The sequence below is a fragment of the Notolepis coatsorum genome (genome assembly GCF_963971535.1).
Source record: "Notolepis coatsorum genome assembly, chromosome: 6".
NCBI classification, from domain to species: Eukaryota; Metazoa; Chordata; class Actinopteri; order Aulopiformes; family Paralepididae; genus Notolepis; species Notolepis coatsorum.
Window position 1 is genome coordinate 48,681,756 of NC_140170.1, and position 17,272 is coordinate 48,699,027.

Here is a 17,272-nt window from a genome sequence, read left to right on the forward strand (position 1 = left end):
GTGTGAGATTGTACATTTGAAAGGGTTAAAAGGAAATATGCTATTTGATCCGACTATAATAATAAAAACCATGGAGAATCCTGTGCAAAGAAAATCAGCACATTCCTGAACTTTGCCACACCAGCTGTTCCCCTCAGTGTTTTTAGTCTGTCTGGATACCGATACACAAAAAGAAAGAACAAGCCCCAACATGAAGCCCCAACACAAAGTGCCAACATGAAGCCCCAACACAAAGTGCCAACATGAAGCCCCAACACAAAGTGCCAACATGAAGCCCCAACACAAAGTGCCAACATGAAGCCCCAACACAAAGTGCCAACATGAAGCCCCAACACAAAGTGCCAACATGAAGCCCCAACACAAAGTGCCAACATGAATCCCCAACATGAAGCCCCAACACAAAGTGCCAACATGAAGCCCCAACACAAAGTGCCAACATGAAGCCCCAACACAAAGTGCCAACATGAAGCCCCAACACAAAGTGCCAACATGAAGCCCCAACATGAAGCCCCAACACAAAGTGCCAACATGAAGCCCCAACACAAAGTGCCAACATGAAGCCCCAACACAAAGTGCCAACATGAAGCCCCAACATGAAGCCCCAACACAAAGTGCCAACATGAAGCCCCAACACAAAGTGCCAACATGAAGCCCCAACACAAAGTGCCAACATGAAGCCCCAACACAAAGTGCCAACATGAAGCCCCAACACAAAGTGCCAACATGAAGCCCCAACACAAAGTGCCAACATGAAGCCCCAACACAAAGTGCCAACATGAAGCCCCAACACAAAGTGCCAACATGAATCCCCAACATGAAGCCCCAACACAAAGTGCCAACATGAAGCCCCAACACAAAGTGCCAACATGAAGCCCCAACACAAAGTGCCAACATGAAGCCCCAACACAAAGTGCCAACATGAAGCCCCAACATGAAGCCCCAACACAAAGTGCCAACATGAAGCCCCAACACAAAGTGCCAACATGAAGCCCCAACACAAAGTGCCAACATGAAGCCCCAACATGAAGCCCCAACACAAAGTGCCAACATGAAGCCCCAACACAAAGTGCCAACATGAAGCCCCAACACAAAGTGCCAACATGAAGCCCCAACATGAAGCCCCAACACAAAGTGCCAACATGAAGCCCCAACACAAAGTGCCAACATGAAGCCCCAACACAAAGCGCCAAACATAAAGCCCCAACATGAAGCCCCAACACAAAGTGCCAACATGAAGCCCCAACATGAAGCCCCAACACAAAGTGCCAACATGAAGCCCCAACACAAAGTGCCAACATGAAGCCCCAACACAAAGCGCCAAACATAAAGCCCCAACATGAAGCCCCAACATGAAGCGCCAACATAAAGTGCCAACATGAAGCCCCAACATAAAGCGCCAACATGAAGCCCCAACATGAAGCCCCAACATAAAGCGCCAACATAAAGCACCAACATGAAGCCCCAACATGAAGCCCCAACATAAAGCGCCAACATGAAGCCCCAACATGAAGCCCCAACATAAAGCGCCAACATAAAGTGCCAACATGAAGCCCCAACATAAAGCGCCAACATAAAGCACCAACATGAAGCCCCAACATGAAGCCCCAACATAAAGCGCCAACATGAAGCCCCAACATGAAGCCCCAACATGAAGCCCCAACATGAAGCGCCAACATAAAGTGCCAACATAAAGCCCCAACATGAAGCCCAAACACAAAGTGCCAACATAAAGCCCCAACACAAAGCACCAACACGAAGCCCCAACATGAAGCCCCAACATAAAGCGCCAACATGAAGCCCCAACATGAAGCCCCAACATAAAGCGCCAACATGAAGCCCCAACATGAAGCCCCAACATAAAGCGCCAACATGAAGCCCCAACATAAAGCCCCAACATAAAGCGCCAACATGAAGCCCCAACATGAAGCCCCAACATGAAGCCCCAACATGAAGCCCCAACATAAAGCGCCAACATGAAGCCCCAACATGAAGCCCCAACATAAAGCGCCAACATGAAGCCCCAACATGAAGCCCCAACATAAAGCGCCAACATGAAGCCCTAACATAAAGCCAAAACCAAAAGCCCCAACCTAAACCCTAAACCCGTAGCATGAAGCCCTAGCATAAAGCCCTAGCATAAAGCCCCAACATAAAGCGCCAACATAAAGCCCCAACATAAAGCCCCAACACAAAGCGCCAACATAAAGCCCCAACATAAAGCCCCAACACAAAGCGCCAACATAAAGCCCCAACATAAAGCCCCAACACAAAGCCCCAACATAAAGCCCCAACATAAAGCCCCAACATAAAGCCCCAACACAAAGCGCCAACATAAAGCCCCAACACAAAGCGCCAACATAAACAGGAATACCCTGAAGACTCTGGCAGGAGCACTCATTCAAGGGTACTACGACTGACTATGCTTGCACCTCATGGTACCAAAGCACCTCAAAGGGCTAAAAACAAAATTACAAACATCTCAAAACAAACTGGTCAGACTACTGCTTGACCTTACTCCTATAACCCACCTCACCCCTGCCCACTTTGACAACCTAGGATGGCTTAGAGTAGACGACAGAGTACAGCAACTTGCAATGGGCCTGGTCTACAAGATACACTACACGACCGACCAAGGTACCCATGTACATGTCAAAATACTTCCCAAAGGTCAGTGAATACCACGATCATAACACCAGAGGGAGCTCCACAAATCATGTTAAACCCAGATTCGGCTCAAACAAGGGACTAAACACGTTTCGCAATTATGCCACATCAATGTGGAACGCCCTACCCAAAGCTGTAAAGGAATGTGAATCACTACCCACTTTCAAAACCACTCTCAAGGAACACCTACGGGAGACTGCAATTCGAAACTGGCCCCTGTAAATGTCCTAACCCAACCCCCTCCAATGTAAATATGGTTGTCAATATCCCAATGTACAGTTTTGCTTGTACAGTTGTACAGTGTTTCCCCCCCAACCCCCCCCTACCCAACCCCCCCCCCCCCCCCCCCACACAACCCCACCCAACCTCCTCCAATGTACAGTTTTTACGTCAAATGTATATACTCCCTTTTCTGGACTCTTTTTGTATCACAAACAGTACTGTATTTGCAAATCTGGTATGTCATAAATGTATAGATGTAGCAGTACTGTCTATCTGTATGTCGTGTATGTCATATATGTCCTGATGAATTGAAAATGGGGGACCCTGATGTAAACAAGACGAAAGTCTTTCTCTGGTCTGCATCCCCTTAACAATTGTGTGTATTGAGCTGTACTGTATTGCACCCATTCTGCAATCTGTTCATAAAGTTTTCAATCAATCAAACAATGAGGTCTGAAGTTATTGGCAAACAATGCACACCAAGTTTTTATTCTTGCTTTTCTTTTCAGTTTCTCACTTTTTAAAACTGTGAAGCACTTTGTAAGTATGTTTTGAAAAATTCTATGTAAATAAAGCTCATGATTGTCATCAATTGCTTTCATTATTATAGTACTATAGTTGCCTATCCGCAGTAGTAGCCGGTAGCCTAAGCCTCTTCTACGATCACAACAGTTTCCACTGTTGAAAAGCTTCCATTTCAAGAGGATTTGTTGTCCAAGACGTCCAGCTCCTTTGACCAGTGAGCACCTTATCCTGACCCAGGTCCAATGTGCCGACTTCCACCTCACAACGGCTTTAAGCTGCTTGCAAACGTTGCATTTCCTGAAGCTTGTTAATCCATGTTTGATACAGAGGAGTGAACAGACAAACACACTCCAAAAACGAGGCCCAATAAGCAATATACTGACAGGGTAGCGGTGGTGGAAGAAGTTCTGCACTTCCTCTACTTAAGTAAAAGCAGAAATGCCCAGATAATCGAGTAATCTGGTCAAAGTAAATGTCATCCATTGGAATTCTACTTCAGTTTCAATAGCAAATACTTCACTACTTTTACTTAAGTATCTAAAGTAAAAGTATGCATTCTACATAATGTATTCCAGTGCTCCAGTTCAAACCTCGATCCATTGACCTCTACAGGTCATGTTAAAGTGCTATGTGGTCCAGTTATACTGGCTATGATTATGTGTTAAAGTGGTCCAGTTATACTGGCTATGATTATGTCCTCTTGAAGTGGTCAGGCTTCAAAATGTGAACGTATATCATCTTCATACATTTTTGCCACGTTTTCTATGCAAAATATTTTTCTTCAACTAGTAACTGATGGGGTTCAGATACATTTTGTGGGGTAAAAAGTACAATATTTCCTTTGAAATGTAGCGGAGTAAAAGTATAAAGTCCCTTCAAGTGAAAATACTCACGTAAAGTACAAGTAGCAAAAGATTTTACTTAAGTATACAGTACAGAGTAAAAAAAAAACTAGCTACTTAGACTAGAGAACATGCAGAAAAACATTTCTACAGGACAATTCATTCAGTATGTTGAGTGTTTTACATATTGATTGATCAAGCAACAGGCTCTGCTCACCTAAAACGACAGTCAACCATAATTTTGCCAGTTGCTACACCAGCCAGCTCTGAATTATGTAAGAAAAGAGAACTACTCCTTAAATTCAGTTTGGACACAAGGTACAGTAGCATTACAACATAGATTAAGTGATATTATGAGTAAGCTGTAATGTCCACACTTAGGCTATTAGTAACATAACACAACACAACATAAGCTGTAAGGCTTCTCAACAGCAGATTGACTGAAAGTGTGCCCCTAGTCTGAACCAATACAAGTCCAGAACAACAGAGTTTCTAATATGAGCCTTCTGGCTTCACTGGCTTGACCTGCATGTCACTGCAGGGGGACACGTGAAGCCACCTGCTACACACAAGACTCGCACCTCGGAATAATCGGTGAGAAGAAGTGGTCGTGGTGGACACTTAACACACAACGAATTCAAATCAAATATAACCATCGATATTGGATAATAATAAATCACTTGTTGCACGAGTCTGAGTGAGGGTTAGTGAAGTGTTATATTTCTATTCAATCAATGATCCAAAGTCTGCGAGAAGAACAACCTCTGGTCTTATCCCCAGCAGTAGATCGCCTACAAACATTGCACCTAATAACGTATAGGTCGTATAGCAGTCCACGTCACCTGCTGTACAAATTAAAAAGAGTCACTTAATTGGAAACTGAACCCTATATGCTGCTTCGAGCCGAATATCTGTAAGGCTAGATCTTCAGAGACCAGGATAAATATTTCAGCAGCAGCGCAACCACCAGATAACAAGAATAAGCCCTACAATAATAAACTACACAAAGGCTATTGTAAATGCATAATGTAAGTAACTATAACGTTACCTCAAAACCGGAGTACGCAGAGGTCTAAAAGAAGAAAGAAAAAAGAAAGAGGAAAAAATAGCCACATTTTGAAAAACATTGCTGAGAATCGTTCGGTCCGCGCGCACAACACTCACGCTTCTTTGGGGAGAGGAAGGAGGGGGACAGGACCGCGGCTGTCATCCACTCTGGATCAACCCAAACACACAGGACCGCGGCTGTCATCCACTCCGGATCAACCCAAACACACAGGACCGCGGCTGTCATCCACTCTGGATCAACCCAAACACACAGGCGCGCCGTGCGCCGCCGACGCGCTTAAAGGCGGTGCCTGCAGCACCTAGGAGCGCCCCCCCCGTCCGTCCGTCCGTCCAATGGTGTCTGGAGCGACACACTGGGGGGAGTGTGATGTGTTGCCGAATGGGGATCCACTGTCAATTACCTTCCCTCAAAGGAAACCAGATGCTTCCAATTAGACTCTTTTTGTATCACAAACCAGTACTGTACATTTGTAAATCTGGTATGTCATAAATGTATAGATGTAGCAGTACTGTCTATCTGTATGTTGTGTGTATGTCATGTATGTTATTGTTATGATGAATTGAAAATGGGGGACCCTGATGTAAACAAGACGAAAGTATTTCTCTGGTCTGCAATCCTACCTGGAGGGGAGAGAACAGATGGTAGAGGTAAACGGTACTCTATCCCCCCCCCCTCACAGTGAGCTGTGGTGTTCCACAAGGAAGCATACTAGGACCGCTACTCTTCCTAATTTATGCAAATGACATGTCGTCAGCCTGTGACTGCAACTTGTTCCTGTTTGCGGACGACTCAGCCCTGCTGGTCTCTGACAAGAACAAATTGCAGGTTGAAAAAGCCCTCAGCACGGAACTAGGCAAAATCTGCATATGGCTCGCTGATAACAAACTATCATTACACATGGGCAAAACAGAGTCCATTCTCTTCGGTTCAAATAACAAACTCAGCAAGACCGACGGCTTCTCAGTTACAGTGGGTGACAATATTGTCACAAGGAAAGACGAAATTACCTACCTGGGTTCCATCCTAGAGGCAAATCTTTCCTGTGACAAAATGGCATCCAATGTAATAAAAAAAGTCAACCAACGAACTAGATTCTTGTACCGGATCTCCTCTCTGGTAAACAAGAATACCCTGAAGACTCTGGCAGGAGCACTCATTCAAGGGTACTATGACTATGCGTGCACCTCATGGTACCAAAGCACCTCAAAGGCGCTTAAAACAAAATTACAAACATCACAAAACAAACTGGTCAGACTACTACTTGACCTGAACCCCAGAACCCACCTCACCCCTGCCCACTTTGCCAACCTAGGATGGCTTAGAGTAGACGACAGAGTACAGCAACTTGCAATGGGCCTGGTCTACAAGATACACTATACGACCGGGGTGCCCATGTACATGTCAAAATACTTCCCAAAGGTCAGTGAATACCACAACCACTACACCAGAGGAAGCTCAACAAATCATGTTAAACCCAGATTCGGCTCAAACAAGGGACTAAACACGTTTCGCAATTATGCCACAACAATGTGGAACGCCCTACCCAAAGCTGTAAAGGAATGTGAATCCCTGCCCACATTCAAAACCGCCCTTAAAGAGCACCTACGGGAGGCTGCAATTCGAAACTGGCCACCGTAAATGCCCAAAACCCCCACCACCTCCTAATAGACAGTCTCCTCACCACCGCATGTATATATTCCCTCCCCGCCGTATGTATATTTCCCTCCCACCCACCCACCCCCTCCTAATGTACAGTCCCCTCCCCATCATATGTATATACTCTGTCAGGATCTAGGGGTAACAGTACTGTATATTTGAATACCGCCTATGTCACAAATGTATCAGTACTAAATACCTATATGTCCCTATGCCATAAATGTCATGTATGTTGTGTATGTCATAAATGTCTATATGAATTGAAAATGGGGGACCCTGATGGAAACAAGACAAACGTCTTTCTCAGGTCTGCATCCCCTTAACAATTGTATGTATTGAGCCGTACTGTATTGTACCCATTCTGCAATCTGTTAAATAAAGTTTTCATTCATTCATTCATTCATTCATTCATTCATTCATCCCCTTAACAATTGTGTGTATTGAGCTGTACTGTACTGTACCCATTCTGCAATCTGTTAATAAAATGTTCAATCAATCAATCAAGACAGATTCAACAGGTTACGCAGTGCGATCAGTCAGAAAATTTAAATTGTGTCTAGTGTTTGATAAAATGGTGACCTTGGTTAACCATGGGTATTAAATTATTCCAGTATGTGTGGCCCACTTTTTAAAACTCATGAGTAAGGGGGGGCTACATAACTCGCATGAATACCTGATAATGCCATGCTTTTAATTAAAGGGGAGCAAGGGGCAGAATATGCCCCACTTTTATAAACAAAGCATGCCACGATGAATATAATTAATTTCATATACCACGATGATATAAACAATCAATTATTATTCTCCACCGCCTCCTTCTATTTATATTCGACAGGGACATGGTCACGTTAATTAATGAACATTTCTTTAAATGTGCCAGAATTAGCCACAATAATCGAGACAACCCCCCCCCTCTCTCTCTCTCTCTCTCTCTCTCTCTCTCTCTCTCTCTCTCTCTCTCTCTCTCTCTCTCTCTCTCTCTCTGGTTTATTGCTCCACAACAGGTGTGAGAGCAGCAGCACTATCTCTCCTTCTCCCAGAGCAAACAACCCCCACCACACACACATACACACACGATATACATACAGACTTACAGTATAGCTATCGTTCTTTATTTTCTTCTTTCTTTCTTTCTTTCTTTCTTTCTTTCTTTCTTTCTTTCTTTCTTTCTTTCTTTCTTTCTTTCTTTCTTTCTTTCTTTCTTTCTTTCTTTCTTTCTTTCTTTCTAAAGTTAAAGTTTGAAACGTTAGCCATTGACTGGTGCGCTATAAATTGTCGGTTAATCGCATAGAATCATGTACAGTAAATTACCAAGTATGGTTTTGTCAATATTCCAATGTACAGTTTTGCTTGTACAGTTGTACAGTGTCCCCCACCCACCCCTCCTACCCAACCCCCCCACCCACCCAACCACCTCCAATGTACAGTCCCCCCCCCCCACCCACCCAACACCCCTCCCCACCCCACCTATCCAACCTCCTCCAATGTACAGTTTCTACGTCAAATGTATATACTCTCTTTTTTAGATTATTTTTGTATCACAAACAGTAGGCCTACTGTATTTGCAAATCTGGTATGTCATAAATGTATAGATGTAACAGTAGCCTACTGTCTATCTGTATGTCATATATGTTATCATGAATTGAAAATGGGGGACCCTGATGTAAACAAGACGAAAGTCTTTCTCTGGTCTGCATCCCCTTAACAATTGTATGTATTGAGCTGTACTGTACTGTACCCATTCTGCAATCTGTTAATAAAGTTTTCAATCAATCAACCAATCAATCAATCAATCATCACACAGACAGACTATCACCCATGATCACCCTTGTCTTTTTTAGACTCTTTTTGTATCACAAACAGTACTGTATTTGTAAATCTGGTATCTCATAAATGTAGATGTAGCAGTACTGTCTATCTGTATGTCATGTTATGGTGAATTGAAAATGGGGGACCCTGATGTAAACAAGACGCAAGTCTTTCTCTGGTCTGCATCCCCTTACTGTATTGTACCCATTCTGCAATCTGTTAATACAATTTTCAATCAATCAATGCTGACAGAGGGCACCACGTGACATGTTGGAGAATCCCTGAGCCTAAAGAAACATTACTGACCGAGTGGGTTCAAAGTATTGAGGAAATAGGGCCATCTAGCGGCAAGAAAGTGAAAGTACAACAACAAAGTAATTTTGCCACACTGCCACAAGGCGCGCAGTAGTGGAGATGGCAAACTCATACATCTCTCTCTGCGGATGTCGTTTTTGTCCTGAGAGTGAGAGATTGCTAGACATTTGTGTCAGATATTATGTAACTTATTGCAACCATGTTGATTAGTTTTATTTATGTATTTATTTGTATCATCACATTTTTAAGAATTTGTTTTCTTCTGATTAGAATGGTTAAAAGAAGTTGACAGAAATATATTAAGCAAAACCACCTTGTCCTCCCTAATAGATATTTCAATTAAAATGTCAAAGTTCAAAAACACAAGATTTTGGCAAAGCTGCAAAGCCGTCGTAATTTTAACCTTAAAAGGAAAAAAAACATATATCCCTAGCTATAACTAACCCATAACATTAACCACTTCTTCTGACTAACTGGCACTGCACATGTAAAATACATGTAAACAATTTCTCCCGGTCCGTGTGAAAGTATCAACCATTTTTGCAAAACAGTGCTTATTAATAAAGGCTATACTCCATAGAAATCTGATACTTTTCCGGTTCCATCACCACCCCAAAGTCTTTCTCTGGTCTGCACCCCCTATTCCCCTTAACAATTGTGTGTATTGAGCTGTACTGTATTTGTACCCGTTCTGCAATCTGTTAATAAAGTTTTCAATCAATCAATTTCAATCCGCCCTCCTCCCTCTTCTTCAGACTTTCCAAATAAAACGCATCCAGCTGTGTGCGCCACTGTGCTCTCTCTCCTTGCGTGCGTCATCAACATACAGACAGTTATAATCCACGGTGGGTTTGACTCATTCTCTCCACTTCGGCACAACTAGGGGAACTGAAGGTCCTTCAAACAGCGAGGAGGACTCAGGACTCAGGACGATGCTGCTGCTACCGGCCGTGCGGCGCCTTGTCGCGTCCCTGTCGCTGTGTGTCCTGGTGGTGAGCGGCGGCGCGGTGCGCGCTGGAGACGCGCTGGAGGAGGACGAGCTGGAGGAGCGCGGCCAGGCGGCCAGTCTGGACGAGATGTTCCGCGAGGTGGAGATGCTGATGGAGGACACGCAGCAGATCCTGGAGGAGGCCGTGGACCAGGTCTGTTGTTCTTCTAAAAACAGCAGACTCCACACTACTGCTTCTATTTGAAAACAAGTTAAAAACTAAAGAAAAACTATAGTGTTTAGAATTTTTCAAATAACATTTGGAGATCCACGGGTCGGGGATATTTATGATGAATTGAAAATGGGGGACCCTGATGTAATAAACAAGACGAAAGTCTTTCTCTGGTTTGCATCCCCTTTAACAATTGTGTGTATTATTGAGCCGTACTGTATTGTACACCCATTCTGCAATCTGTTATTAAAATTGTCATCAATCAATCAATCAATCAATCAATCAATCAATCAATCAATCAATCAATATGCCCATAATTGTGTAGCGAACAACTTTGTTGGCCAGCTGTTTCTATACTTTAGTGTTAATTTAATGGTTAATAATGGTCTTTGACCATTCATCATTGCTACTTTGTGCAGGCACGTGTTCCAATATTATTAATATTCTATTCTATTATACTCCAGAAAATAAAATGTGTCATATTCATATTGGAGGATAAAGATAATTTGTCGGGATCAAATCATGTTAAACCCAGATTCGGCTCAAACAAGGGACTAAACACGTTTCGCAATTATGCCACATCAATGTGGAACGCCCTACCCACAGCTGTAAAGGAATGTGTATCACTACCCACTTTCAAAACCACTCTCAAAGAGCACCTACGGGAGACTGGAATTCGAAACTGGCCCCTGTAAATACCCTAACCCAACGCCCTCAAATGTACAGTAAATGTCCTAACCCAGTAATACACGAGACCCTCTTCTTGGACCTAGTAAGGTTTTGTCGATAATCCAATGTACAGTTCCCCCCCCCCCCCCCCCCCCTACCCATCCTCACCCCACCCACCCACCCAACCACCCAGGGGCGGACCTAGCACATTTGGCGCCCTAGGCGAGATTCACCACTTTTTTTTTTTTTTTTTTTTTATGGCTTTTGCCTCTTCATAGTTCTCTAACGTTAGTCTTTCTTTCCTCAACGCTCAATTCTATAAACACTTGACCGATACCCATCAATGCACAGCACTCTAGCATGTTCTGACTGTGAACACCTAAAGCTGAGGCTCAGACCGACCGACCGTTTTAGATTTTTGGCTCATTTTCCCTTATGTTAGATTTTTTTTTATGTAAAAATAATGGTTGCCGATATAGAGGCGCCAAAACTGCAAAAAAAAAAAAAAAAAATTATTTTTTTATTTATTTTTTTGGCGCCCCCCTCTGGGTGGCGCTCTAGGCGACCGCCTATATCGCCTGTAGGAAGGTCCGCCCCTGCAACCACCTCCAATGTACAGTCCCCCCCCCACCCCCCCCACCTACCCAACCCCCCCCCCACCCCACCTCCTACAATGTACAGTTTCTTCGTCAAATGTATATACTCTCTTATTTTCTTTTGTTTTACTCTTTTTGTATCACAAACAGTACTGTATTTGTAAATCTGGTATGTCATAAATGTATAGATGTAGCAGTACTGTCTACCTGTATGTCATGTATGTCATATATGTTATGATGAATTGAAAATGGGGGACCCTGATGTAAACAAGACGAAAGTCTTTCTCTGGTCTGCATCCCCTTAACAATTGTGTGTATTGAGCCGTACTGTATTGTACCCATTCTGCAATCTGTTAATACAGTTTTCAATCAATAAATCAAAACCATTCTGACCCTGTCTGATTGAATCCCAACAGATAGCTACAGAGAGTGCCAAATCGTCTCTAAGTTCACGGGACCTGCTGTCCAGCTACCACAACGAAAGCACGAGGACCGCTAGGAATGGAAATAGAACAGCGCTGGGTGGGTCTGACGAGGTACTTTCTGTTCTGTTCTGTTGTTCTCAGTCAGATGATGATTGTCTCTAAAGCAACACAGTAACCAGTGCCATCAGATGCAAACCTGGTATCTCCAGAATTGAGAGAAACTATACAGTACCTGATGTCCAGATTGACCATTCAACCATTATCTAAAAAAAATAATAATACAAAATCTAACCCTAACCTTACTGTCGTCATGCACTTGTCCTAATAAACTAACCTACACTGTAGCACTCAACACTTTGATGAACAGTGTTACTCAGCTGATAGAGTTGTGCCCTCCCTAATGACTTGTCGTACAGAACTTGTAAGGCGCTTTGGATAAAAGCGTTTCAGCTAAATGACTAAATGTAAATGTAAATGTCCATGCATTTTGAGATTATATAATTATAATGTTGTAATATAGGGATGGGCATGCCATGGTTACTGGAATATTTGCCAATTCAAGTTCAAGTTTTGTTTTATTTGTCACATATGGTACAAGTACATTACAGTGAAAAAAGCTTGGTTCTGTATGAGCCCTCTGAGACTGTTCTTCATACAAAAAAAAGTTAAAAGAATAAAGGCCAAACACTACAAAATATACAATATACAAACTAAAGTACAAACTAAAGTACAAAATGCAAACAATGAAGTACAAAATGCTAACTTTTTCAAATGCAAAAATTAGGTAGAGATGCAGTGCAAATCTTTGAGTAATATATATAATACAGTAATATATTGATATGCCTTCAAATGCTCTTCCCTAGTAATAACACGGGTGTGTTGGATGGTTTTCCTTAGCGTGATCTTTGTGTGAGCAGCACTATGCTACTGTACATTACAACTGTTTCTCACCACGGCAACAGCATAACACCAGAGTAAAGCATGTTAAGTTAGTAAAGAAATCAATAAGTCCTATCATCCTTTAATCGCGACACAAGAAGGTAGGAGGTACCCCTAAAGCAGTGTAGACAGACTGAGAGGGTGACAGAGTAGGAGAGAAGGTTCTTTATTGAGGCTGAAAGGGAGACGGAGTAGAGGAGACACAGGAGAGGAGGTTCTTTATTGAGACCGTAGGAAGGCTGAGAGGGAGACAGAGTAGAGGAGACACAGGAGAGGAGGTTCTTTATTGAGACCGTAGGAAGGCTGAGAGGGAGACAGAGTAGAGGAGACACGGGAGAGAAGGTTATTTATTGAGACCGTAGGAAGGCTGAGAGGGAGACAGAGTAGGGAGACACAGGAGAGAAGGTTCTTTATTGAGACCGTAGGAAGGCTGAGAGGGAGACAGAGTAGGAGAGACACAGGAGAGAAGGTTCTTTATTGAGACAGTAGGAAGGCTGAGAGGGAGACAGAGTAGAGGAGACAGAGGAGAGAAGGTTCTTTATTGAGACAGTAGGAAGGCTGAGAGGGAGACAGAGTAGGAGAGACACAGGAGAGAATGTTCTTTATTGAGACAGTAGACAGACTGAGAGGGAGACAGAGTAGAGGAGACACAGGAGAGAAGGTTCTTTATTGAGACAGTAGGAAGGCTGAGAGGGAGACAGAGTAGTGGAGACACAGGAGAGGAGGTTCTTTATTGAGACAGTAGGAAGGCTGAGAGGGAGACAGAGTAGTGGAGACACAGGAGAGGAGGTTCTTTATTGAGACAGTAGGAAGGCTGAGAGGAGACAGAGTAGAGGAGACACAGGAGAGGAGGTTCTTTATTGAGACCGTAGGAAGGCTGAGAGGGAGACAGAGTAGTGGAGACACAGGAGAGAAGGTTCTTTATTGAGACCGTAGGAAGGCTGAGAGGGAGACAGAGTAGTAGAGACACAGGAGAGGAGGTTCTTTATTGAGACTGTAGGAAGGCTGAGAGGAGACAGAGTAGTGGAGACACAGGAGAGGAGGTTCTTTATTGAGACTGTAGGAATGAGAGGGAGACAGAGTAGAGGAGACACAGGAGAGAAGGTTCTTTATTGAGACAGTAGGAAGGCTGAGATGGAGACAGAGTAGTGGAGACACAGGAGAGGAGGTTCTTTATTGAGACAGTAGGAAGGCTGAGAGGGAGACAGAGTAGTGGAGACACAGGAGAGGAGGTTCTTTATTGAGACAGTAGGAAGGCTGAGATGGAGACAGAGTAGTGGAGACACAGGAGAGGAGGTTCTTTATTGAGACCGTAGGAAGGCTGAGAGGGAGACAGAGTAGGGGAGACACAGGAGAGGAGGTTCTTTATTGAGACCGTAGGAAGGCTGAGAGGGAGACACAGGAGAGGAGGATCTTTATTGAGACCGTAGGAAGGCTGAAAGGGAGACAGAGTAGTGGAGACACAGGAGAGAAGGTTCTTTATTGAGACCGTAGGAAGGCTGAGAGGGAGACAGAGTAGAGGAGACACAGGAGAGAAGGTTCTTTATTGAGACCGTAGGAAGGCTGAGAGGGAGACAGAGTAGGAGGAGACACAGGAGAGAAGGTTCTTTATTGAGACCGTAGGAAGGCTGAGAGGGAGACAGAGTAGTGGAGACACAGGAGAGAAGGTTCTTTATTGAGACAGTAGGAAGGCTGAGAGGGAGACAGAGTAGGAGGAGACACAGGAGAGAAGGTTCTTTATTGAGACCGTAGGAAGGCTGAAAGGGAGACAGAGTAGTAGAGACACAGGAGAGGAGGTTCTTTATTGAGACCGTAGGAAGGCTGAGAGGGAGACACAGGAGAGGAGAATCTTTATTGAGACCGTAGGAAGGCTGAAAGGGAGACAGAGTAGTGGAGACACAGGAGAGAAGGTTCTTTATTGAGACCGTAGGAAGGCTGAGAGGGAGACAGAGTAGTAGAGACACAGGAGAGGAGGTTCTTTATTGAGACTGTAGGAAGGCTGAGAGGAGACAGAGTAGTAGAGACACAGGAGAGGAGGTTCTTTATTGAGACTGTAGGAAGGCTGAGAGGAGACAGAGTAGTAGAGACACAGGAGAGAAGGTTCTTTATTGAGACAGTAGGAAAGCTGAGAGGAGACAGAGTAGGAGGAGACACAGGAGAGAAGGTTCTTTATTGAGACCGTAGGAAGGCTGAGAGGGAGACAGAGTAGAGGAGACACAGGAGAGAAGGTTCTTTATTGAGACCGTAGGAAGGCTGAGAGGGAGACAGAGTAGGAGGAGACACAGGAGAGAAGGTTCTTTATTGAGACCGTAGGAAGGCTGAGAGGGAGACAGAGTAGAGGAGACACAGGAGAGAAGGTTCTTTATTGAGACAGTAGGAAGGCTGAGAGAGAGACATAGTAGGGGAGACACAGGAGAGGAGGTTCTTTATTGAGACAGCAGGAAGGCTGAGAGGGAGACATAGTAGGGGAGACACAGGAGAGAAGGTTCTTTATTGAGACCGTAGGAAGGCTGAGAGGGAGACAGAGTAGAGGAGACACAGGAGAGAAGGTTCTTTATTGAGACCGTAGGAAGGCTGAGAGGGAGACACAGGACAGAAGGTTCTGCAAGGATTTGATCCCAGGCCAGCAGAGGTTTTGTACATGTGGCTCCAGAGACGGGGGTCTTAACCACTGCACCATTTCTGGGCACAAGTGTTTAGTATTAAAACCACGTCTGCTCCATTGAGTGAAATGTTTTATTTTTTCACATAACAGTGAAATAAAATACCACCCCCTACACACACGGACACACACACACACACACACACACACACACACACACACACACACACACACACACACACACACACACACACACACACACACACACACACACACACACACACACACACACACACACACATATACATGGTAGCATTGAAGTCAGGTATATGTTATGATGTTCTTGTCTCTTAGGAAACTATCAACAGTACAGGACACACCCACATGGAGATAACTGGGAACTGGAACAGCGCAGAACATGTAAGTCTTTATCTTTTATAATGCCTATTTCCTCAGCTCAGTGAACCGATGGCATATATGAGAAGATGGTATCAAAGAAGATTTAGTATTTCAAACATTCTATATCGATTGATTTCCTTTCAGCCTGGTACTGTACCCCAATGAGAAAGGCTCATGAAAACACTCTTTTTACTTTGGTACTGTTATTATGTGAGGACCCAACTATAGGTCTGCCCTACATCTAAAGAGGTCCTTATGATTGTATGTGGGGAAACACAATTTATAGATTTGTTGATTAAAACTGATCAATTAAGTCAACAAGATCCCATGACTATTAACCAATAAGGATTTCTTTAGTCAAGAATAGCCCTTGACCTAACAGAAACAGGCCTACAACCCAGTTTAGAAGCACTGCTCTACGACATTTTCTCACATCAGTAATACAATGATGATAATTAATGTATCATATCATGGATTTTCAGATAATATAATGAACTGATATTGAATTAGTCCTTGTGGATGATGTTATGCTATTTGACCGTATCAAAGCCTAAAACACTACATACATTAGTTAGTTAGCTAGTTAGATACAGCTGATAGCCTGTAGATTCTGAGAGATCAGGAAACAGCATGTTTGTTTTTCAGGCAGAGGGATAGTATCCCCTTGCCCCAGTTTCAGGCCAAATATTTATATCCCACAGCTGCTTACAATGTAAACTATGAGGATGTGATTCTCAAACACTGATAAAGTGTCCTCCAATTAGAGTTTAGACCACTTTCAACAACATGTCACTGAAGAGGAGCTGAAGGTCTTCCATTCTTTTTAATCAAATATTATTTTAATTTTTTATTTTTTTTTACATGAAACAAAACATATCACAATACAATAATAATAATAATAATAATAATAATAATACATAAAAAGACTTCCCAGGACAATAACTTAACACCACATGACAAGACAATAACTGAGATAGACTGTACAGTGATCATCCTACATGGACACTCGCTCGTTCTCTTCCCCCCCCCCCCCCGCTCACCCAAGGACCTCAACGTGAGTCACACTCACAATACATTATTCAGTAATCAAAAACAAAAATCAAAACAAAAATTTCCAAACTTATATGCGTTCTTTTAACTTTGCCACTGCAGCCAACCAAATTGAGATATTAGATTCCTTAACCCCTATAACACGTGCCGTGGATATCTCCAAATAGATCACATCAAGGTAGGTGAGAAACCATACCTTCGGGCAGAGTTTGTCTGGGTGAAACCAATGTGAGGCAATACATTTTTTTGCGGCTGTGAGGCTGGCCAAAATGAGTCTTTTCACCTTTATAGAGGTCGGTAATTGAGAGAGATCATTCAATAACAATACAG

The 17,272-nt window shown here is 43.4% G+C and overlaps 2 protein-coding genes across 2 annotated transcripts in view; one reads left to right on the forward strand and one right to left on the reverse strand.

Moving 5' to 3' along the window:
- Window positions 1-5,557, reverse strand: part of mical2b (microtubule associated monooxygenase, calponin and LIM domain containing 2b) — a 217,785-nt gene extending 212,228 nt beyond the window's left edge. Inside the window, 1 exon segment of the mRNA XM_084315549.1 lies at window positions 5,418-5,557. The gene's annotated coding sequence lies outside the window, so the exon portion shown is untranslated.
- A 4,319-nt stretch (window positions 5,558-9,876) lies between these two features.
- dkk3b (dickkopf WNT signaling pathway inhibitor 3b) overlaps window positions 9,877-17,272 on the forward strand; it is a gene marked incomplete at its 3' end in the record, with an annotated part of 35,118 nt that continues 27,722 nt past the window's right edge. Inside the window, 3 exon segments of the mRNA XM_084315550.1 lie at window positions 9,877-10,244; window positions 11,944-12,063; window positions 15,848-15,913. Coding sequence (XP_084171676.1) covers window positions 10,035-10,244; window positions 11,944-12,063; window positions 15,848-15,913 — 396 coding nt within the window. The 5' untranslated portion in view covers window positions 9,877-10,034.